The sequence below is a fragment of the Cygnus atratus genome, chromosome 1 (assembly GCF_013377495.2).
Source record: "Cygnus atratus isolate AKBS03 ecotype Queensland, Australia chromosome 1, CAtr_DNAZoo_HiC_assembly, whole genome shotgun sequence".
Classification (NCBI taxonomy): domain Eukaryota; kingdom Metazoa; phylum Chordata; class Aves; order Anseriformes; family Anatidae; genus Cygnus; species Cygnus atratus.
Genome location: NC_066362.1, coordinates 138336287 through 138360250, shown reverse-complemented (window position 1 = coordinate 138360250; position 23964 = coordinate 138336287). Strand labels below are relative to the sequence as shown.

The 23964-nt window shown below is 38.5% G+C and overlaps 1 protein-coding gene across 2 annotated transcripts in view; it reads left to right on the top strand.

Annotated features, from left to right (window-relative positions):
* Window positions 1-23964, top strand: part of GABRG3 (gamma-aminobutyric acid type A receptor subunit gamma3) — a 330335-nt gene that overhangs the window by 265720 nt on the left and 40651 nt on the right. For both annotated transcript variants that reach the window (XM_035558139.1, XM_035558140.2), the window contains one exon: window positions 15967-16104. In XM_035558139.1, coding sequence (XP_035414032.1) covers window positions 15967-16104 — 138 coding nt within the window. The remainder of the gene's footprint in view (window positions 1-15966; window positions 16105-23964) is intronic.

The window sequence follows — 23964 nt, the reverse complement described above, 5'->3', positions numbered from 1 at the left end:
GTGCCACCCTCATGTCCTCAGCAAGGTTAAGTGAAGCACAGAGAGCATCCCATCTTCTCTCTGCCACTGAAAAGCATAAGGCACTAGCAATTTCTCTCTCTCATCTTGCTCCTCTCTATGCCATTTCTCTGAGTCTTTGCATCCAGATATGCGGGTGGTAAACTGAAGATTGAGCCAGTGTAAGTTACATACCCCATTGATTAAAAATAATAATAATAATAATAATAATAATAATTTTAAAAGATAAAAGATAAATTTAATTTTAATCTGTTTTCTGGAGATGATTCTCTTATCCTAGCCTACTGTAAGAAAATCTCTGTCTATTCTGAGGTGCAGTACCTGGTTTTGCATGCTGTTCAAATTGTCTAACCATGCTGCAGTCCATGGGCTTGGACTTCAGCTACATTTTCATTCCTTACCAAACACACAAATTGGTTCATGGAAGTCCACGGGACCACTGTCAATGTTATTCATCAATAATGATGAGGATTCCTTTGATGCTGGGAGTGATGCTGCACGGCCTGCTTTGCAGTGTGATAGCATTACCGTTACTGTTGTTTTGTTTGAAAATTTCTTCTGCTAAACCAGCTGAGAAGCCAGGATGGTTATTATTCTATGTATGTGTTTATTTATGTTGCCAGATTAGCAGACATGGGAAACTTTTTGCAGAAAAGAGCAGGATTTATCACATACAGACAGATGGTTTTATTACAGATGGTCTAATTTCTATAAAAGGTGTAGGGACTGCATGACTCTGTACAAGCAGCCCTGGGCTTGGGTGACCCCTTTCAAAGGAAATAGGAAACTGTTGACAATTAGGACAGGGAGACTCGTACAGATAGATATGCTGCTGTAATGAGTGGGCGGTTCTCCTTCCCTTAACTGAGAAACATGGTTTTCATTGTTAGTAGAGTTGAGCCTGAATAATTGGTCTATTATTCAAGATATAGAGCGCTCATGTTCACAAAATTGTATCCTTTCCTTATCTGGGAATCTTGTAACAGATTATTTCAAGTTTTCAAGATATTCAGATTTCACTTTGAACATTATCTGGTTCCTTTCTCAGTGGCATTCAGCTCCAAAGACAAAACAAATGCTGTCCCCTGTGCCTGTCTCACCTGCTATTCTTCTGCTTGTTCCAGCATGCAAGTATAAGTCAAGGAGCATATTTTGGGCTGTAGGGCTTGTCTTGCTCTACTCCTTCACTTGTGCATTCATTCTTGCTGTCTTTATTTCCTTGATTTAAAAGCCTCCTCCTGGCGAGTGAGGAGAGGCAGCACTAGGACAGACAAAGTCAGCAACAGTCTGCTTCCTGGGGCAGCAGTGTGCATGTTTCTGATGACTCTTTTGTCTGTGCCAGAGCCCTGGAAAGCTTGTACAAGATTTAAAGACTTAGACCCACCATCTGAGCCTATTGCATCCGAATTGTTTTATCCCATGTTTCAGTGAATCCTTTCTCCCATAGGACATGCCATGTTTTTTGGAGTTTGGCTTCCCATCCTGGCAACATTTTGAATGATTGCTGCCTCTAGCATCTTCAGCAGTCTGTCCCCAGTGAGCAGATAGACAGAATGAAGATCACTTGCTCTGCATTTTAAATAACCAGGAAGAGTAGGAAACAGCTGGGGAAAAAGGAGATAATTAAAACATATATCTCTTCCAAAATACTTTCAAGGAAAGGCAGTGCAATAAACTGGAAAGATAGTCCGGGACTAAAATTTGAGATAAAGACAGAAGTCAAAACGGGTGAAGGTAATGTAAATGGAAAAGATCTGGTGTCAGTGGTGATCTTGGTGGGGCACATTTTGAATTATCTTCAAATGAATATACATGGCATTAAAAAATAGCACTTCATGGCAAGGTCGTCAGTTACAGTTGAAAAACCTATGCTTGCTGAAAAGCAGAAAGCAGTGTCCAGGAAGTCACCTTCCTGCTGATAGGCTGAAGGATGCAGCCCCTTACTTATCAGTGTCCCCGGCCAAGGCCATTTGAGCAGGCTAAATCTGAATTAAACACACCATCTGCCAAATCACTGGGTGGTAGTAGGGGAAGATCGCTTGGGAGGGATGGTAAAACAAGTAGCACTGCTGGATAAACTTATGATGAAGGCAACACAAAGGAACTGATATGCTACAGACACTGTCAGGAGATGTGTGGAGACTGAAAGTTGAGACGTTGAGCTCTGCAATGTGCATTGGGACTGGATGAGTCCACATGTATATTTCTAAGAGCAGGTGCTCTGTCCCCCTTCCCTTCTTTCAGAACGAGTCCTCTCAACCCATCGGAGTAGGACGGTGTACCCAGCATCAGCCCCATTTGTGACTGCAGGAGCAGTGAAGCTAATGAAGGCTGGTATCTCAAGGGCATGCAACTTAAGGATGAGTGCTTTTGGTCTTTCTCTGATCCTTAATAAGTCTGCAGCCTTTTCCTCCTTTGGGGGGCATTATTAAGAACTGTCTCCCCTGTTTGTGATCTTTTATTTACAGAATACATCAACTCTAAGGTTTACCTTCTTCCGTCAAATTTCACTAAAATCCATGAATGCATGCCAAAGTTATTGAAGCAAGGGCAGATAATGCACATAAACATACACAAGGAATATAATTACATAAGCCTCATTTCCTAAGTGAACCATGCTAAAAAAGATTTAATTACTGTAACTTGGCCCAGAGACACATGAAGCAAAAATTGCTGAGGTTTTGGTTTTCTGACCCTTTTTTTTTTTTTTTCCTACTAATAGTTGTCAGTATGATTTATACCGGGTCTGGAATAGCCATGAAATGGTAGCTGTGCACTTTTCAGAAGAGTGGTGTTCAGGCTAGAGTCAGGATATGAGGATTAACAAGAGTACAGGGCAATTGGGAGCCTGGGGAGAAATGGAGATTCAACCTACCCCAAATGTCCAAAAAAAGGATTTTCACAGATAGGATCTTACACAAAGAATCTCATTGTTCTGTAAAGAGATTCATTTATTTTTTGGTCTAAATACAAACACACACAGACACACACAAACATTTCTTAAAAAGGGTTTCCCATGAGCTGGATATACAGATAGTATTTTCTTTCAGAAACGTGGGCACATATTTTGCAAAAATGAATGATTCTGGCAGAACCTGGAAGCTTCTTTGTGAAAGTGGTATCCTTGCCTTTTTAACTGCTGTAAGAAAGGCAATTTCACTGTGAATTAACTAGGGCCAGAAAGCACCTTTGTCTGGGGCGGGCCTGCCAGGCTCCCAGTGCCACAGAAGGTGAGGAAGGGGTTTTCTGGCATAGCTTGGAGCACCTTTGTAGTCACAACATTTTATTTTTTTATGAGCTGAGAAGGATGCCTGGTGGTCTGGAAGGACTTGGGGGACCACAGCCTCTGGAGGATTCAGAGCTATGAAAATCAGTTGTGTGGTGTGCTGCTATACAACACTGTCACTTTAGCTTCAGGGGAAAATGAAGCAGAAAAAAACTACCTATAGATGGTACATAGACTTATTTTGTTCTCAGAGTAGTTACTGATGAACAATGTTAATACTTATGAGTTAACTATGAGCAATGCTTTATATGGACTTAAGAACTGAGGAATACTGCACCACATGGAAAAATGAACAGCATGAAGGAAGTACGGCTATTGTGGTTTAATCTGGCAGGCAGCTAAACACTGCACAGCCATTCACTCACTCCCTGTCCCCTGCAGAGGGATGAGAGAGAGAATCGAAAAGAAAAGTACAAGAACTCATGGGTTGAGATAAAGACAAATACCAAAGAAAAATAAAAAAGAGGAAATAAAAGGAAAAAAATATATAATAATATCAAAAAGAATAAACAAAGCAAGTGATGTGTAATGCAATTGCTCACCACCAGCCAAAAGATGCCTTGCCAGTCCCTGAGCAATGGCAACTCCTCCGGACAACTCACCCAAGTTTTACCGCTTAATATGACGCCATATGGTATGGGATATCCATTTGGGCTGTTGGGGCCAGTTGTCCTGGTTCTGTCCCCTCCCAGCTCCTGGTGCACCCCTAGCTTCCTCACTGGCAAGGCAGCACGAGAAGCTGAAAAGTCCTTGGTTCTGTGTAAGAACTGCTCTGCAACAATTAAAACTTCAGTGAGTTATCAGCATTATTCTCATCCTAAATCCAAAACACAGCGCCATGCCAACTACTAGGAAGAAAATTAACTCTATCCCAGCCAAAACAAGAATGATATCTGATCTCTTCATTTTATTAGGCAAAAATATTGGCGAGTTGGCTTCTTCAGCCTTAGCTCCACCACAGTCCTTCAATTTTAGAGCAATAATCATAGAATCATAGAATCACAGTATGGTTTGGGTTGGAAGGGACCTTAAAGATCACCCAGTTCCAACCCCCTGACATGGGCAGGGACACCTCCCACCAGACCAGGTTGCCCAAAGCCCCGTCCAACCTGGCTTTGAACAATTCCAGGGATGGGGCATCCACAGCTTCTCTGGACAACCTGTTCCACTGCCTCACCGTCTTCATAGTAAAGAATTTCCTACTCATATCTAATCTAAACCTACCCTCTTTTAGTTTAAAGCCATTGATCCTTGTCCTATAACTACACTCCCTGATAGAGTCCCTCCCTGACTTTCCTGTAGCCCTCCTTTAGGTATTGGAATGTCACTGACTGAGTGAGTACATACTGATCAATCGATTAGTGTCTGGGACCAAAAATTGAGAAAGAAGCTATCAAGAGACTCAGAATTTATCCTATTGTATAGTGCAATATAATGAGATTTACAGTCACTGTGGGGACCTGGGAAGAGCAGGAAGAGAGCATGACTCCTCAGAAGCTTCAGAAATAATTTTTTTTAGCTGAGCTAAAGCAAAACTAACCAAAATATCAGTTTCATTTGCTTGAAATAACATACCTGGAAAAGAGATGAAGGCATCGAGATAGACAGACTCATCACAGTGATGTTGCTGTGATCAAGGTGTACCTCAAAATGTGAGAAAAGGACATGGAATGGTGTACTACACAGGAGCATCATATAATTTCCATCAGTGAGTGAGATGAGATAAATATTAGATTTTGGGAAAGAAAGGCATTAAATGGAGAAGCAACAACCCTGAGATGCTTGGAAAGTAAATTTCCAAACCAAGGCACTCATAAATATTCCCAGAGAAGATGCAGGCTGTATTTAGTGGATTCAAAATTAATGTATGTACTAATTCATCATAACACTGTTGCTGATGTCTAAAGAAAAACAGTGTGCAGTACTCTTCCTAATTTAATGGAGTATGAATATAAATATATCAGACTCAACAAAGTGTCCTGTTTGTGTGAAACTCCATTTCATGAGATAATTTCTAATGAGCTGTTATTAGATCTTAGCCATAGCCTTTACAGAAACTACTCTTTTTGTAAGCATTATGGGATTCAAAAAGTGTGTTAACATATCATTAGTTGCCTAGTCTTGCATGCTATGCCAGTAAGGTGCAGACAAGTTCCAGGGAGCTAAAATTGAAACAAGCTACAAATAATATTCCTATGACAAATAACAGGAATCTTTGTTGCCTTACTTTAGACTGCTATATTTTTTTCATTTTGTATGAAAGTTGACATGCGTGCCAATGAGTAAAAAAGTGTGTAAATGCTGATAAATCTACTTATAGAATGATAACAACCACATGAATAAAAAGATATCATTTGTTTCTTTGTAAAGAGCTGTTAGACTGAAAACATCTGAGTAGAAGAACCTAGATGTAAATAACTGTTATTTTGTTCAAGGAGATTTTCCAGTGTCAGTTCCATGTGTTAAGTTAGATTGTGATGTAAAACAGAAAGAAAAAAAAAAAAAAAGTCTTTCAGTGAAAAAAAAAATATGGTTGGTTTTCTTCTCTTTTTTTTTTTTCCCCTTTTTGTTATTGTTGGTTATTTGGTTGTTTTCTATTATTTGTTTTTGGTGGTGGTGGTGGCTTTTTTCAACAGCTGCAAAAGTATTTCAAAAATCTTTTGAAAAATAAACTCACCTAATCTCATGCCAAATTATTTTTTCTTTCCTTTTTTTTTTTTTTGTAGTTTGTACTGTAAACTGTCATTTTGTTCTGTGAAATGACACTGGGAAAAGATGCTGCGTTTTCGGTTCTGAGCATTCTGGTGTTTTACCTTTTATTAACCATTTGTGATGCATTCTGAGAATACCTATAAAAAAGACTTAATACTCTTGCATGGAAATCTTCAATTCATAACCTGCTTCCATTATGTTGATGAAGCATTGCACATTTCTGAAGGCTTTTGGAAGCTCATAGGCCTTGCTGGTATATCTCCAGTGAAGTCTGAAATGGGTTTCATGGCAATTCAGAAAAAAAAAAAGGTATTGATATCTGGTTCCATGGGTGTTAAAATGTATTGGTCAGGCTAGTCACAAACCCTGTGGACTATGTAAACTTAATATATGACTACAATGATTTTTATAATTGAAATAGGATAGAAAATTTATGTACAGGGGAAAATGTGCATAGGTTGCTGTATATTTCTACCCCAAGAACTGGTAAATAGGTGGATGTTATTACTTCTGTGAATGCTATTACTATTTCATCTTAACAGCTACTTTCAAACAGTGAATGTCATTTGTTTTTTAACTATACTTACCCAATTATTATTATTATTTTGTTTGAGAATACGAAATGTTCTTCCCTCTCTTAAGAAATGTAGGATATTCCTTGCCAGTTATTTCTATATACTTTTTACAAGGAATAGCTTATTCACTTATATTTACATGTTGATAAACTACACTTCTAATCATAATATTGTGTTATCGAATTGTTAATGGATACCCTTTGTCTAATTGCATTCATACTTAATATAAACTTACTTATAACTGAAGCAGTTGGAATATCAGGATTATGCATGTTTAGTATGATCTTTGAACACTTTCTTCTTCATGTGAGAAACATAAAATGAATGCTCAGTGTTAAAAAAATCCTCATATCGAATATTGAAATAAAAAGCTGGTATAGTTTACTTGTAAATGAAAGGAAGAGACCTGTAAGTAAATTATCTCCTTTTCTCCCATTTGCGGTAAAAAACAGAAAACTTTACAGGTGCATTTTTAATTTATTTTATTTTTTTTAATTTTCTGAGCTATTTATGACCATCTTGTTTACATTACTGGAGTTCTGACTCCCTGTCAGAATCTTAGCTTATTTGTTATATGATTTCAGATGATCCAAAACACATTTTCTCAGCAATTTGTCTAACAAAGCAATGGAAGCAGTAAACAATGTTTTCTTTCTCATTAGGATAGTTTTAGCTAAATCTTAGTAGTACTATACTGAAGATAAAGTTAACTATTGCCATTAAAATGCATAACTACAAGTAGCTTAGTAATAGTATAGTAGCTTATAATAGCTTAGTATAGTAGCTTATAATACCCAAAGTAGTTGAAGTTGATAATGAGCATTTATGGGCTATGTGTAATACACCTTGCTAGGAAGCCTGTTCCAGTGTTTGACCACCCTCATGGCAAAGAGATTTTTCCTAATATCTAGTCTCAACCTCCCCTGGAAACATGAGAAAATCCTGCATACACCATAATATTCTCTGACTGTCACTTACAAACTCTATAGAGAACTGATCATGTAATCACCTAAACTCAAAAATGTAGCTCCTAGAATATTCATTTTGCACTGTTTGTTTTCTATTATGGAACTCAATGTATACATTTAGCAGTACAATAATAAGGCTGATCTCTCAGTAGTAGCATACAGCTCTTGAAATCTCAGCATCACTCAGACAATATTGTAGGCCCCATTAAGTCCAGATTAAGGAGAGAAGAGAAAGCAAGACTATGAAATAGCTATGTGAGTAAGGAAAAATCAGTACACGCGGTGAGAAAATGAAATTCCATTTCTTGCTGGCACCTTTGTTTATAATCCGAAAACATCCAAATACATGGAGAATAGAACAAATATATATTCCAGAAAAATTCAGATCAGGAGAGAACCTGGACGAGGAAAAACAATTTCAGGACTTGAATTTTTCTCTGCAAGACAGTGGTATTGCAGAAAACTAAAGGTAAAATCTTCACATTGTTCTATACACAATAGAACACGAGGTTGGGGTGAAGCATCTATTCCATAAAAAGCATGAAATGCGTATGGCTAAGCAAGATTTCCATATACGCCTTTAGTACACCGCTCTATGCAAGAATGCTCTTTAGAAAAGGTACAATTTATATCCAGTAAGCTAGGAGCAAGATGATCCCATTTGCCATTAATGATGTTATGAACAGAGATGCAATATAGCTAAACTAGAGGAATCTGAACATTTAGCAGGTGTTCTAATTATCAGTGGAATAATTTGTGAGATAATCTGCTAGCCAGCGCAGTGCGAAGAGATAGGCAATAGCATTTGCTGTATGTGAGGCTTCCGAAAATTGCCTTCCAAATAAAACTGTTAGCAAGCAGTAAAAACAAGTACATAAATAAAAACGCATAGCAAAACAATAAGATAGGCTGTATGATGATGATGAAACTGTTCTTTTTTTTTTTTTTTTTTGGTGGTGGGGAGGTGAAGTCATTTGCAAGACAATAGAAAGTGTGATTATAGGGACAATATATGACAAAAACAAACATTTTCCAAAACAAATCACTCTTGGTACCAATTGCAAATGAATTAAAAGGAAAGTTGTTTGTTAGGCATAAAGACAAAGTGCAAAGATTGTTGCAATAGAATTGCCATAATTTCTGAATATGATCTCAAACTATTCCACCTATGATATGATTGAATATGATTTCTCACTACTGGGGCTGTTTGTGACCAAATCATAGCATCCATAGATGAGAAGTATCTGTTAGATTTTAAAAGAAAACTGTGATTGTTTCAGAAAGTAGCAAGCAGAAAAGCCACATCTCAAAACATCTTCAATGGAAAACTTGTTTCTCTTCTCAGTCTAGTCTTGTTCATTCTTCTTCCTTCTTTCCCTTCTCATTTTCACCTTTTATTAGCTTTGCTGTTTTCTCTGAGGTAAGATTATAATTTGTCTACGAGTTGCAAGAAATGAGGAAAATATTTGTTTACCTCCTGCAAGATCTAGTTAACAGAAAATCCTTCTTTTGGGACTTCCTTTGCTGACAGCAACACTTGTCTTTTCCTCCTTTTTTATTTTGAAGGCCGAAAAGATGCATTGATGCCACAAGTTCCTCCCAAAAGTTAAGCTACTATGCAATATACCAGGAAATTGTATTAGTGTTCTAGCACTTCTCTCAAAAAACAGAATTAGTCCAGGGTAAGAGGATAATTAAGCATTACTGTTGATTATAGTGACTGGATCCTCTAGTTCTTTGCCAAAGTGATATCACAATCATATTAAAATACATTTTTAGTAGAAAATCTTTCTCTCTTCATAGAGAGATGTAATCAGGGCAGTATTATATCCATTATTCTGCAGTTATGATTATGTTGGTCGATTTTTTCATGAGCTAATGTACAGTTAATAAGGTGTCAATTACCAATGCAAGCAAATAGGGCAAAGAATAACATTTATAGTTACTGTAGTTATCACCTAAGTGCAATTATCTACAACTGCTGAAATAAATCACTTCAGGTTTTAAAGCTATCTTTACAGCATTCCTGTCTGTCTTTTTTATTATAGCTGCCTTTTGAAATATCTCATCATTTTTAAATCAGTGAGGAGAAAAAAAAAAAAAAAAAGCTAATCACCTTCATTTGTGAACAGAGAGAACTCAATCTGCATTAAACTGCAAGTTGCTTTTTTTTTTTTCCATAGGTCCTAAGTAAACACAAAGAAATGTCTCAGTTCTCTTACCCTACTTCTCTCTACCCTACTAGGTTCATTCTGAAAAGACATAATGAAGCTTCTATATCCCCTATTTTTATTTTATTCTACCTTAAACAAGTTGAAATGGAACTTTGCAATTTCTGTGATACAGTTTTGCTTAATAAATGCATGCAGTGTCATTTTTAATGGGGGAACCTGAAGGATTCTCCTAGTTAAAAGCACATACACCTTCTGAGGACAAACATCAGACAGATACAGGATTAGATCACTGTGAAACCTCTACCTCTGAAACACCGAGAATTTAGGATTTTAAATGCAGTTTGCTTTCCAATGAAGAAGCATTTAGAAAGACAGAAAAAAAAAAAAAAAAAGAGGCCAGGCAGCATCTGATTTGCCATCCATAGCATGGTAGCAGAGAAAGTTGCATTTCTGGACTTCATTATCCATTTGCCTGACTGAGGCAGTGTTGATCCAAGTCTTCTGACTAATCTGAATACAAATTTTGCATCCAAGGAAGCAAAGCGTGCATGGAAGCAGCTGGCTGCAAGGTGTAAAGGGCTACCTCAAATGGCCTGCATATAATTGTGTCAGGGTATCCTTCCCTCTCTGGAATATGTTCATCGGCAGCAGTTCAATCTACCACACTCCCTCCATGTCTGTGGTGTAAACTGAGTACTAGCTGATGGTGACAGCTTGTCTGTCAGATCACACATTCTCCTGACTTTGAATGTATCTCTAACACCCCTGGAAAAGCAGAACATTCCCAGAATCCAGCTATGTTTTTCAAATATATATTCCAGTCACAAGCATCAGCCTCCTGGCAGATACTTAACTGAACTGACTCTTCATTTCTTGCCTGCTCCCCCCACATTTTCAGCTTTGCTTCTGCTTTCATTAACTCCTCATTGCACACTCTGGGCATATAAATTTTTCTAAGGCTAGGAAGGAGAGATGAGTTTCCTTGTTTCATTATTCTTTCTGCTACAAGCGGGGTCTGCCTGCGTTATATTTGAATACTAAGTGTGAAGAACCAGCAGTAAAAAAAAAAAAAAAAGTCTGAAAAGTCGAAAGAGATTTTTTTTTTCTTCTTCTTTTTATTTTTTCTCTTTCCATGTCTCTCATTTTTACTAACTTTAGGAGGACATGTTTCCAATAAAAGATTTTTTGGATAGAATTTTGTTCTTTCAGTTTTCTGTGTCCTTTTTGATATGACCCTTTTTCTGCTATCTTCCTTCCTTCTATACCCTTGCTAAAATAGATTCATTATCACAGAAAAGAAGGCAACACAAAGAAATCAAGCATTGATCAGAGATGCCCAAAGCAGCAACAGCACTGGGGAAATCAAGATTAGAGGCAGTATGCACTTGTAGGCATGGATACATCAATGCTTATATTATGGAAGTTGCTGATTTTTCATCAGAACTGATTCCTATAGCAGATGTTCTTCAAGTGCCACTTGACACCATTTTTCTCTGCTACCTTGTGACTGCACACATCTTATCCAGCCTGGTGATATTTCTGGTCTTGACCATTTCTCCAGCAGTTTGGTAGAGGCTTCTGTGCAAACTACTTAGTCTCCAGAGAAAGTGGAACAATATGAGCATGAAGAATGAAGTTTAACTATTTTTAACCTGTCAGTTATAAATGATATGGTGGTGATGTGAGAAGATGTGGTAACATGACTTCAATTATTCCAATAATAAAAGGGAAATAAAACAAAATCCACAGACTCTCACAGGTTGTCATGACAATTTGGCTTTCTGTTATAATAAGTTTACCTCCCAAACAGCAAAAAATGCATTTATTACTTATCCATGTTTCCATTATTGGAGTTAAAATCAGTGGTACACTTTGAAAACATATATGTTTAAGCCTTTGAGTAAAACAACAAGGTACCAATCATTTGTATTAACTGGAATAGCCATTAAGTATGTTTGGTGAAAGTAAACAGGAGGTACTACATGGATACATCTTACAGGGCTCTTAAAGAAATAAATTCAACAATTTTTTTCTTGATTTGCTTTTACAAATGCATGTAAGTGCCAGTCGTACAAAGAAAAAAAAAAAAGGGTTCAAGGTGATCTCTCTAAAACACTTTGATACATTCGAATACAAATATAAAACCTTTGGAATATATGAATAACTACAACAGAACATACAAAACAACTATCAGGCCAAAAAGAGGGAGAAACGTAAAGGCACCCAAATAAATTAATGGGAGGGTAAATGAAGGTCTTAGGCTGAGCAACTCCTGAGTTCCATATTACCAGAGCCTGGACAGCTGTAACACAGAAGTGTCATTTGGTTGGTGTGGTTGTCTTTTTCCCATGCTGTCTCCCTTGCTGACTTACTACCACCCACTGTAAAGCCTCCTTGTGCTCTTGGAGTCTTGCTCTGTTGCAGAATGGATATTCTCACATAACCTAAAGCAAATTGTCAGGTTAAATACACTTGATAGCAATTTGATTAGCATGGATGGCTTGATGCCACAAGGTCAAGAATTTAAGGTAATTTACTGCCATTTGGCATGCTGGTGAACTGCAAGAAAACAGATATTTCTGTAGATAATATATTCATAGTTGTGTTGCGGGCTGAATTGCAGAGGTTGTGCTTTCTTCTGGAAGCACTGAAATCTCCAGGTCTGATATTTTCTAAAATGATACATTTAGAGTGCAAGAAGTAATTAGGCTATATACAAGAAATATTACATATCACCAAGAGCACCATTGTGAACAGTCATCCTCCATAGTCCACTCTGAAAGTTAGATAAATCTTAGGTGTGAAATACTGTCCAAGCAGATGTGTCATTTTTCTGTAAGAAATATTATATCTTTTAAATGAATTGAAAAGGAAAGTCACCCAGCACTGGAGCTGAACATAACAGCAGTTATTTAACAGGTTGAAACAACTCCCATTGAACCGCATGTACCTGTCTCCTTTGATGTAAGTAACCCAGCCACTGTAAGAGTAGATGTCAGTATCTGTGGATAAAAGGGACTGTTATTGAAAGTGCATGATGGTCTCCTGAAGTCAATTGCTTACTATCTAATGACAATGAGTAATACTGAAAGTAGTCATTCTCAAATTGAATCTGTCTCTTCTTAGTCAAAAATACAGGAAAAATACCGAATGATGAGAGTCATGAACTTGCTCCTGACTATGTGCTGCTTGTGCCAGGATAAATAGATATGCCTTGGTTCATTTAACAGCAAGTTTCATGTATTACTGACACTGTAATGAATTTTAGGTGGGCTGCCCATGGGATGAAGAAAAAAGACCCAAAAATTGGAAGAATCATAGAATCATCTGGGTTGGAGAAGACCCTTAAGATCATCAGATCCAACCTAACAGTACCAAGTCCACCACTAAACCATGTCCCTAAGCACCACATTGGTGTCTCTTAAATACCTTGAGGGATGGGGACTCCACCACTTTTCTGGGCAGCCTGTTCCAGTGTTAGACTGCCCTCTCCATGAATTTTTTCCTGATATCCAATCTAAACCTCCTCTGGCACAACTTGAGACCATTTCCTTACTTCCTATCACTTGTCACTTGAGAAAGGAGACCAACATCCTCTTGCTGCAGCCTCCTTTCAGGTACCTATAGAGAGCAATGAGGGCTCTCCTCAGCCTCCTCTGCTCCAGATTAAACCTCCCCATTTCCCTTAGCTGCTCCTTATATAACTTGTTTTCTAGTCCCTTCACCAGCTTTATGGCTCTTCTCTGCACATGCTCAAGCAACTCTGTATCCTTCCTGTAACAAGGGGCCCAAAACTGAACACGGTATTTAAGATGTGGTCTCACTAGTGATACATACAAAGGGGCAAAGAAGTTGAATTAAAGACTAATTGACACTTTTTTTTTTCAGTAAATCTTGGAAGAAAAGTAAAATGTTCATTTTAGATCCATCTAAAATAATATGTTTAAAAAAAAAAAAAAAGTTACTTCCAGGATATTTGAAATATTTTTACTTGCAATAATTATGGCGAAATCTTAATAAAAGAAAATAAAAGAAAAATATAGCTTTGAAGTTAAAAATTTAAAGATTTAATTTTTTAAATGTGTGAGTGAAATACTTCAGAGCTGAAATATTTAATTTTGAATATGTCACATGAAATATGTTGACACCACTCTCCCTAAACCGCTCTTTCCTTCCAAAATATTAGTGAGCTCAGTGTGTCACCAAAGAAAGTTCCATACTCTCTGGAGTTATCTCTTGCTGATCAAATTTCTCCTGTCATAATGCAGACACAATCCCACTTTTTTAAGATCCTAATATTTTGGTGTCCTCAATGTGATTTTTATGAGAGAATATTTTTGAATTCACCTGAGAAAAGGGGCCCTGCCTGCTACAAAATCTGCAAATTAGTGCTTTGGGCAACAAGTTCTGCAGTGTGAGCTGATGCAGGGAGTGCAAGAGGGCAGTGGTTTCATTTCCTCTGTATCAGGAGGCACATATATGCTAGGATATAGAATTAGGACCCAGAACACCTTGGCAGCCTCCCTTGTAATCCCAATATTGCTTTGAAGGGAAGGGGCAATTCTGCCATTGCCATTGGTGTGAGAACACAGCAGCATGGTGAGGAGAACATCTGATGCCTTTTCTGTCCTGAACTGTGGGGACAAAAGTATCCAAATTAAACCAAGTTAAGAAGTCTCCTAAGGTAAAATGTAGGCCTTTCAGTTAGACAAGGACATTGTTTGGTTAGAAATGTGATCAGAGTGCTCAGTCAAATAGGAGCCAGGCACAAGGAGATTTCAGAGGATTCATGGCTAAGGCCACCAGACCCTGAAAAGCCCTCTATTCTTTCACTGTACCTCTGCATCTTCTGCCATAATCTGCCAGTCAAAAAAAAAATTAACCTTTAAATCAATCTCACAAACTGGCACAGCAGAATTGGCAGTGAAAATTGATTGGCAGCAAGAGATCTTGTGGAGAATGGCAGGGCTTGTGCTTGTTATTCTGTTGGGTTCTTCATGTGTTGTTTATTTACATTGATGGAAAATATGTGAATGCTACATTTTGAATTAACACATAGTAATTTTCTACAGATTAGAACTGAGGGACTTGTGGGTATTTTTCATGCTGTGTTATGAAAAGGGATAAATAAGGTCATGTACACCTTATAACAATGCCCCAGTGGGATGGAACTTTAAACAAGATGACAAAATCACATACAGGAACACATCAAAGAAGTAGCACCATGACGACAGAAGCTGTTTTGCAACATAAATATCAAAACCTATTAGTATCTGATGGGAAAAAAATACTGATGAGATAGGTATATTAACTGCCTATTGTTGTTGTTAGGTTTTTAATTTGTTTTGTAATCTACACCTACTATATTAATTATTAGATGAATAGGAATGTGTTGGATTATTCATTAGAGAACAATCTAGTCTTAACTGTTGTGGGCATGTTGTTGTTTTCTAGATGGTCTATTATTATGATTAGGGCTGGTTGAAAATTTTCTGTTGGACTCCTATTGGAAAATGCCAGTCTTACAAAAAAGGGAAATTAAATATTGGCATGAGAATTAATTCTGTTTTCTAAGCTCTAAATTGATAAAGGAAGACTTTCAGAAGTTATTTCAGCTGTGTAGATCAGGTGATGCCTTGTTAAATACCGTGGCCTTTAGAAGTAAGATGATGGCATAATCACTTTAAAAATCCCAGGCTAATTAAAAAATTCACAAGTTTTTGCATTGGTTTGAGCTCATTTCGGAAGTATAGTAGCACACATACCATTAGAACTATTATCACATTTAAAACAATCTGTCATTTTCAATTGTTTACATCTTCACCACCACCATTTATTTATTTTTTCCTTCTATTACTTTGCACAAGTTATTCAGAATATATGTAAAGCAGTATATTTAATGTGTCTGGATGTCTGGACTTCAAATTAGTATAATCAATGGCATCCCTAAAGAAATCTACTTCTGATAGAACAAATCAGATTTTTTTTCCATTGGGAAAAAAATCACAACAACAACAACAACAACAACAAAAACGATCGTGGAGAATCATAATGTGCCTCGAATTACAGCTCTATTTTTGTGTGCCATATTACTCTTTTGTTGAATTCTGCCACCAAAATAACTGACAAAACATCAGATCAGAAATTGAGTTGTTCTCAAATATCAGACAGATACTTTTATACCTCACCCTTTTTACGAAATAAAATGTATATATGTATTTATTTATTTTTAGATGGCTATCCTAAAGAAGAAATGATTTACAGATGGAGAAAAAACTCAGTGGAGGCTGCTGACCAGAAGTCTTGGAGACTCTATCAGTTTGACTTTATGGGTCTCAGAAATACTTCAGAAATTGTGAAAACTTCTGCAGGTAAGAATGACACAAATGGCAGTGCTTATTTTAGAAAACTAAATATTTCAAAATATTTATTCCAAGTTTGCTTTCATTCAAATGTAAGTTGATTGTCATGTGTATCAATGTTCACATAAGACCTCTAAAGTGAAGACTTTAAAACTGTTGGCTTTGGTTAACTTCCTTTTTTTTTGGTTAACTTCTTTTTCTTTTTCTTTATTCTTTATGTAATTTCAGAAACTGAAGAATAAATGATACCTTGGCATGGCTGTTTGTTATATACTTAAAGTTTTATATTATTCTCAGTTAAGTTTATTTAAGCCATTCCTGCATTGAGACATACGTCTTCACCATAAATTAAAGATTTTAAGCACAACGGTAGGGTTAGTGATGCTAGATACTTTCTTGAGTAGTTAATCATTTAGCCATAGGCTTAGTATTTTTCTTGATATTTCAAAGGCACTCTATTTCTCAGCTGATAAATGCCTTTGTTAATGACCTTACTGACTGATTGTAATTAAAATCTAATAATGCCTCTTTTATTTCTTCAGAAATCTTACTCTTTCTTATAACAACAGCAACACGGTTAAAAAGATGTTTAGATAGCACATGTTAGTTGAGCTGGATAAGTTCTTATAAAATTCAAACACTATCGAAACTTTATGTATGACTGAAGTAAGCTTCATGATTACTCTGATTCTGTAGTAAGCTCCATGGTTATCATTTGGTAAGTCTTCTCTCAGCCAGAGACCTATTAGAAGTAACCACCTGCTTAACTGATGGTAAATTTTTGAAAATCCAATAATTATTATTATTTTATATTTAAGCAGTGTTATGTTACAATTTGGGAAACACTGTGAACAATTCATAAAAATGATTAATCTCTGAAACTACTGCTGTTGGGTGATTGCCTACCAAATGACATTATTAATGTATCCTCAGGACTAGATAGCAACTTTTATTTATTTATTTATTTATTTTAATGAAACTTCACTAAAGCTTTAGCAAATATTTTGTGCGGTAGTTTAGCAGATCAAAATGTTGCAAGCATGTAAAAGTTTTTTATGTTATGGATACAAATCCTTGAAGTCTGTTTCTTAGGAATGCAAATTTCTCAGGTGAGTTATCCATAAATTGAACCAGGAGCTGGTGGATAACAATAAAGTACAAAATAACAACTCATTAAAGGATCTATATATAGAATCATATAATCATTGAGGTTGGAAAAGACCTTCGAGGTCATCAAGTCCAATTATCAGCCTGACCTACTAAGTCCCAGCGCTAAACCATGTCTCTTAGTGCCACTAAGGCAGGCACATCAATTAATGCCACAGCATGCAGGTCATTGGAAGGAATAGTAGGAATGAGAAAGTCCTGTTTTTCCTGCTTTGCTCACACCTGGAGCAGTCATCTTGAGTTTGAGTGAAGAATAGCTAAACACACATGCAAGAATTACACAGTTGGCCGTATTAAGATGTTGATAGTGTCTTGGTAAACAACTAGACCTGTCAACCTCTTGCTTTGCACAGGACAAAACCACTTTTAGGTTCATATTCAAGTGAGAAAATAGTTAACATGGAACAAAGAAAAATGTATTTTCTATGTTCTTTTTGAGGCCCTCAGCAACCTAGGGCCCGGAGTATGGAAAATTAACTGGTACATTGGGAAATCATGAGCATGCCTTATGCTATAATGCAAGGATTCCTTTTTAGGAGGGTGGGGCACAAAGCCCACCTGCGACTGTGGATTATGTCTCAGAGGCAAAATTTAAGATATTTCTCTGACTACCTGCAGTGAGCACAGAAGTGTATGCATAATAGGGAGGCTGTGTTGGGGCTGCCCCTACAGTAATGTGGACATAGGTGCCCCCTCGGTTTTGGGCTGCTCCCTGGAGATGCCACTTCCCATGGACTAGCCTCTGGGAGCCTGTAGATGTCCCACCAGTCACCATCCTTTTGCAGTGTGGAGACAGGAAAAGCAGCACTGTTTAGAGCGCAACTCAGGAAATTGTTCAGACTTATGAGATGGAGTTGGGAAAAGGAAAGCAGGCAGAATACCAACAGCAGCTTCCTGACAATGAGAGCTACTAAACTGTGATCTGTTCCTCCTCAGGGAAATTACGGAAACTACTATTATACAGGACAAAGTAGACCAGACAAAGTATGAGAAAACATACTGCAGGCAACAGTCCTCCACAGTCCTCCACTAACAGAAGATGGATTCAAAATCCTAATATCTCTTTTTGCTTCTAACTTACATCCTTCTGCTGTTTTATGACACTATTACTTCTCAGTAAAGTGTGTGTTCATCTATAATATGGGAGCTGCCACAGCGTTACCTACCTGTATCCAGTTCAGATGTACCTTTTTAGCTCCCTTTCAGCAGAGTTACAGTGATAATGAAGACAGGTCACACTGACCACGTGGCAACATGTTGCTTTTCTTCCAGTATTTGTATAAGCCAGTTCATTTTCCCCAAATGACTAGATTTTGTACTCAGCGGAGTTCTGCTAGTTGATATTATTTCATTCTCCCCCCCCCCCCCCCCCTTTTTTTTTTCCCAAACATTTAGATGACCCTATGTTAATCTGGCAATTTTGGAGTTATACAGGTAGGAAGCCAGCTGTAACAAAGACTATGTCTGAAATCTGAGCAAGATGAGAAATGCTGTCATAATGCTGTCATATTCTACCTTGTGCCAGCAATGAGTTAAAGCATTAACATCGTGGTGTGCTTTACTCTTGCAAGAAGACTGTCCTTTCTTACAATAATTTGTCAGCCAGGAAAAGTTTTCACGGCCATCTGGAAGAGGTACTCATCTTTTTTCTTGAGGATGATTTTGAATTTCATGCCAAGATACACACATAACCTGATTAATACCTACTGCATCTGATGAACACATGGAATACACAGCAGAGCTCACTGTGCTGGTGCTGTCACCATGCACCTTTACACCCTAAGCAAGCTCTCACTGTTAGGTGATGTCAAACTAATTCACAAGTATGGGAGAATCCCCCTGTTGCCATCTGGCAAGATATTCATATACTATAGCAAGAATAATTCTCATGCTACAATGTCAAATAAGGTTTATAAAGATAATTAAAGTAGAGGGAATACTAAACCACCTGGCACTGAGCTGTGAAAAAAAAAAAAAAAAAGGAACTGCATATAAGGAGAAAAACTTGAAATTTTAAACTTGCAAATCATCCAATGGAAGGGTGATCAAGAAAACAAGAGAGAGAGAGTCATAATTTAGAGACATCACTGTGTGTTTACAGTAAATTATAGAGTCACAGAATGGCTTGGATTGAAAGGTGCCTTAAAGATCATCTAACTCCAACCCCCCTGCCATGGGTAGGGACACCTTCCACTATATCAGGTTGCCCAAAGCTCCATCCAACCTGGCTTTGAACAATTCCAGGCAGGGGGTATCCACAGCTTCTCTGGGCAACCTGTTCCAGTGCTTCACCACTCTCTGAGTAAAGAATTTCTTCCTAATATCTAATCTAAACCTACCCTCTTTTAGTTTAAAGCCATTAGCCCTTGTCTTATCACTACACGCTTTGACAGAATCCCTCCCAGGCTTTCCTGTAGTACCCTTTAGGGACTAGAAGGCCACTATAAGGTCTCCCTGGAGCCTTCTCTTCTCCAGGCTGAACAACGTCAACCCTCTCAGCCTGTGTTTAAACAAGAGAGGTGCTGCAGCTCTCTGATCTTTCTCATGGCCTAATTCTAATACATCCATATCCTTCTTGTGCTGGGGGCCCCAGACCTGAACACAGCACTCCAGGTGGGGTCTCATGAGAGCAGAGGGGGAGAATCACCTCCCTTGATCTTCTGGCCACACTTCTTTTGTTGCACCTCAAGGAATGGTTGGCTTTCTGGGCTGCAAATGCATACTGTTGGCTCATATAGAGGTGTTCATCCACCAGTATCCCATGGTCCTTCTCCACAGGACAGTTCTGTGTCCAGTCAACACCCAGCCTGTATTCTTGTTTCTGATTGACTCAGCCCAGGTGCAGGACCTTGCACTTGGTCTCTAATTTTCTAATTTTCACCCATAAGCTCTCAACCTGTGTGTTGCTGTTCTTCAAAGACAGCTCCACGCAGTCAATCCCATTTTTTCTTTTCTTTCTTTTTTTTTTTTTCCTAGAGGGCAACACCTTCACCTTTCCTTCCTCACTTTTCCTCCTGAGTAGTTTATAGCCATCAATTGCAGCACTCCAGTTGTGTGATTTGTCCCACCAAGTTCCAATCAAATCAGTTTTCCAGCTGGGCAGTGGCTACTAGCTCCTCCTGTTTGTTACACTTGCTGTGAGTGGTTATATAGAGGCACTTAATCTGGACCAACTGTCCATCCTTTTTGACCAAGCCTTTTTTGGACAGCTGGAGGACATTCCTCACTCCTCTGATAGGTGCACTCTTCCACCCTATTGCTCACAAACATGTGAGTATTAGGGCCCAATCACCCATGTTTTTTAGTTTAGGGCCTAATTCACTAAGGCAGCCAGCCTGCCAGAGAAGATTTTCCTTCCTATCCTAGATAGCTGGGCCCCATCTCTCCCCAGTAACCTGTATTCATCAAAATACCTTCCATGATTGCAAAAGTCAAAGCCTTGTTGATGGCAATAGCTGGGTAGCCAGGTGTTAAACATCAGGTTTTCCAGTCCCAGTCTTTCCAGGTGGGAGGGAGGGGGAAACAAAACAAAACAAAAAGAAAAACCCTGTCCTCCACCTTACACCCCTCTGAATCATAAGGAGTCCACAAGTAAATCTCATGGAATGAGCTGTAGCTTATGCTTTTCTGCTCCTGCTTCCCACACACCCCCTCCCAAGGGAAAGCATATTCATTCTTTTTAAACCACTCAATTTTTTACACTGGTAGCTAAACACAAAGACCTTGTAGCTACTGAGTCGGATTTTCATTTATGTGAAAACTTCTTTGCAGCATGTAAGTTCTATTTGTGTTTTTCCTCAGATGCCTTTAGCTTGAGAGATTCTTGCAGTCCAAAGAAGCCTTTGCATAAATAAGTTCAAGCTAATTCATCAGAAATAGAAAACACTATAAAAGTTCCCTGTTTTAAATCCTTAATAGCTGATCGTTACAAATGAAATACAGGGAATCAGACAAAGTATTACTTCATATATTCTGAATAACCCCAAGCGATACCCATACCCAATAAATAGTCATAACTGCTGTCATAAAAAGATACACCTTTGCATACAACAGGCGGGTGATGATTAGTGGAGCCTTCTTGTCATACAACTTCTAATTTGTGTTTTATATTTTGAAATTGCTGTTTCAGCAAGAACCTCAGCCTATGCAATGCTCTCAGCCCTACATCACAGGGCTGCAAAGCAAGGTCAGTATTTGTTTTCACACATTCAGGTAAAGCTCTGTGGGATAATGTTAGTAACAACACATTTTAAAGTACACACTCTGTTGAAGGAGAGAGACATTCAATGGCAAGTAAAAAGCTATCCTAGAATAAGAAAGCAAGCACTGCTTGTATTTTAAGAATATGCAAAGAAATAGCTTTTAGCAGGAGAAGGGAGGAATAGGCATGATTTTATAGGAAGGTCAAATTTCACTGGGGGAGCCCCCATCAGGTCAAGGGGTGGGGCAGGTGGATACAGGCATTAGCTGATGCTCCTTGACTTTTTCACAAGAGTAACACATTCCCAGAGATTTATCCACAGGAAGAGATGCTCAGGTGCCTAACTCTTGAGTTAGGTGAGCAAAGAACAGCTGGCTTTAGAAATCATTTCAAACATGAGAAGAGCCAAGCAGTCCCATGGCAGTATGGGGTTCAGCCAGCAGTCTAACCATCACCCCATAGGTCTGTGTTGGTGAGGCAGGACCAACACCCAACATGGATATCAGGTAGACAAAGCAAGGCCAGGGTCAGCAGTAAGCAGCTGAGCTCCTCGCCATGGGGAAGGGGTTGAAAGGGAGATGGAAAAGAAAGGTGGTCACAGGCTGATTGGGGCAATTGAAGACTGTTGGCTCACTCACAACAGTAAGCAAGAAAAGGTGCACTAGGTGCCATAACTGATGAATATGGGTGAGTCTGTGCATGCTTGTTTTTAATGAACATCCTCTCCTGTACTGACTAACTAATCTGAGGATATTTACTTAATGAATATTCATGAAACTCTTTTGTTTTTTAAACATCATTGACTTTTTTTAATGTCCTACTGAGCCCTGATGGCACACCAGAGAGTGCTTGTCATTGGTGTATTCTTCTCAAGACAAATGTGTATTTGTAGTTTTTGTGGTTTTTTTTTTTTTCCTTTCTCAAATACCAAATTTGTTGGGATTCTCCTCAGCCAGCCATGCAGCACAGGCTGTTGTTAGTCAGATGGCATTCAGAAGATGACAAGTGGAGAAACAAATGCCCCATACCATTTGAAAATAGTGCCCTTTTTTTACTTACATGGCTTTGCAGGAGCTTGGCCTCCTTCTGCCAGGGTATTACATAATCTCAAATGCTCTAATGGTTAGGATTTGGTTTCAAGCCCACAACAAACATCTACTCTGGGTTCTCATTATTCCAGATAGCATCCCCTCCTCTTTGAAATAGTGTTCCCTCCTCTCCCCATCCCATCTTGCTTGACTAATGTAAGTGCAGAAGTGGAGAAAGTTAATTGGACTTTTTGTTTTTTTAAGTCTGAATGTATGAGTGGAGTTGCAGCTGGATTCCAGGAGCTCTGAACCTGCTTTCCCCTGGTGCCAGACAAAACTTCTGTCTGTCAGGCATCTGTGTGTGGAAAGAGTTAGTCACACCTCCACAAAGAGGTAAAACAGCAAATGCTTTTGTTGGGAGAATTATTTGTTGCTCTGCTCTCCAGCTCTTCAGTCCTGTTGCTCCCCTGGCATTTTGAGACTTCAGGTATTCATTCTCACAGTTCTGGGGACTTCCTTTATGTCAGGTAGGTGTAATGATATTCATAGCTCTCCTTGGGCTCTTGAAATTTGGAGTCTGAATTTTAGACCTTGCAAATCTACAAGCTATGCTTGTATTTTTTCCCAAGGTTCATTAAATCAGATTTTTGAAAGCCCAAATCTATGTCTGTCATTTAGACTCATAGCTTCTTAAGAAATTAGGATTCAAACTAAAATCCTGTGTTGATTCTTGAAGCTGAATATACGTTTTTTTAATAGTTGTGTACTATAATCTGGCTGGGATGGAGTTGAATTTCCATGCAGCAGCCCATACAGTGCTGTGCTCTGCACGTGTAGCTAGAACAGCCATGGTATCACTCCAGTGTTGTGTCTATTGCCGAGCAGTGCTGGCACCGCATCAGGACTCCCTCCAAGACCCCAGAGCCAGCAGGCTGGGGGTGGGCAAGAGGTGGGGAGGCGACATCACCAGGGCAGCTGATTCAAAGGGATAATCCTCACCTTGTGGTGTCACACTCAGCAATAAAAGGTGGGAAAGGGGGGCTCTCGTTATGAAGTTGTCTGTCCTCCCAAACAACCACTATGTGTATTGAGGCCCCACTTCCCAGGATATGGCCAAACATTGCTCGTTGATGGGAAGTAGAGAGTAATTTTTATTTCTCTATATCTGTGCTCCTGCACAGCCTTTGATTTTTTTTCCTCTTCCTTTTCCCTTTAATTAAATTATCCTTATCTCAACCTGTAAGGCTTTTTTTTTTCTTTTCTTTTTTTTTTTTTTATTTCCAGTATAGTTTCTTCTCCCCCTTTTCTGAGGAGGGGGAGTGAGAGGGCGGTTGTGGTGGAGGTCAGCTGCCCAGCTGGGTAAAACCACCACAAGGCGACAGAACCATAAGGAGAGAACTGATGCCTTAGGTGTCACACTTCAACAAACTCTGCTGCCCCCATCTCTGTATCATACTCCCCTCTGTTTTCTCA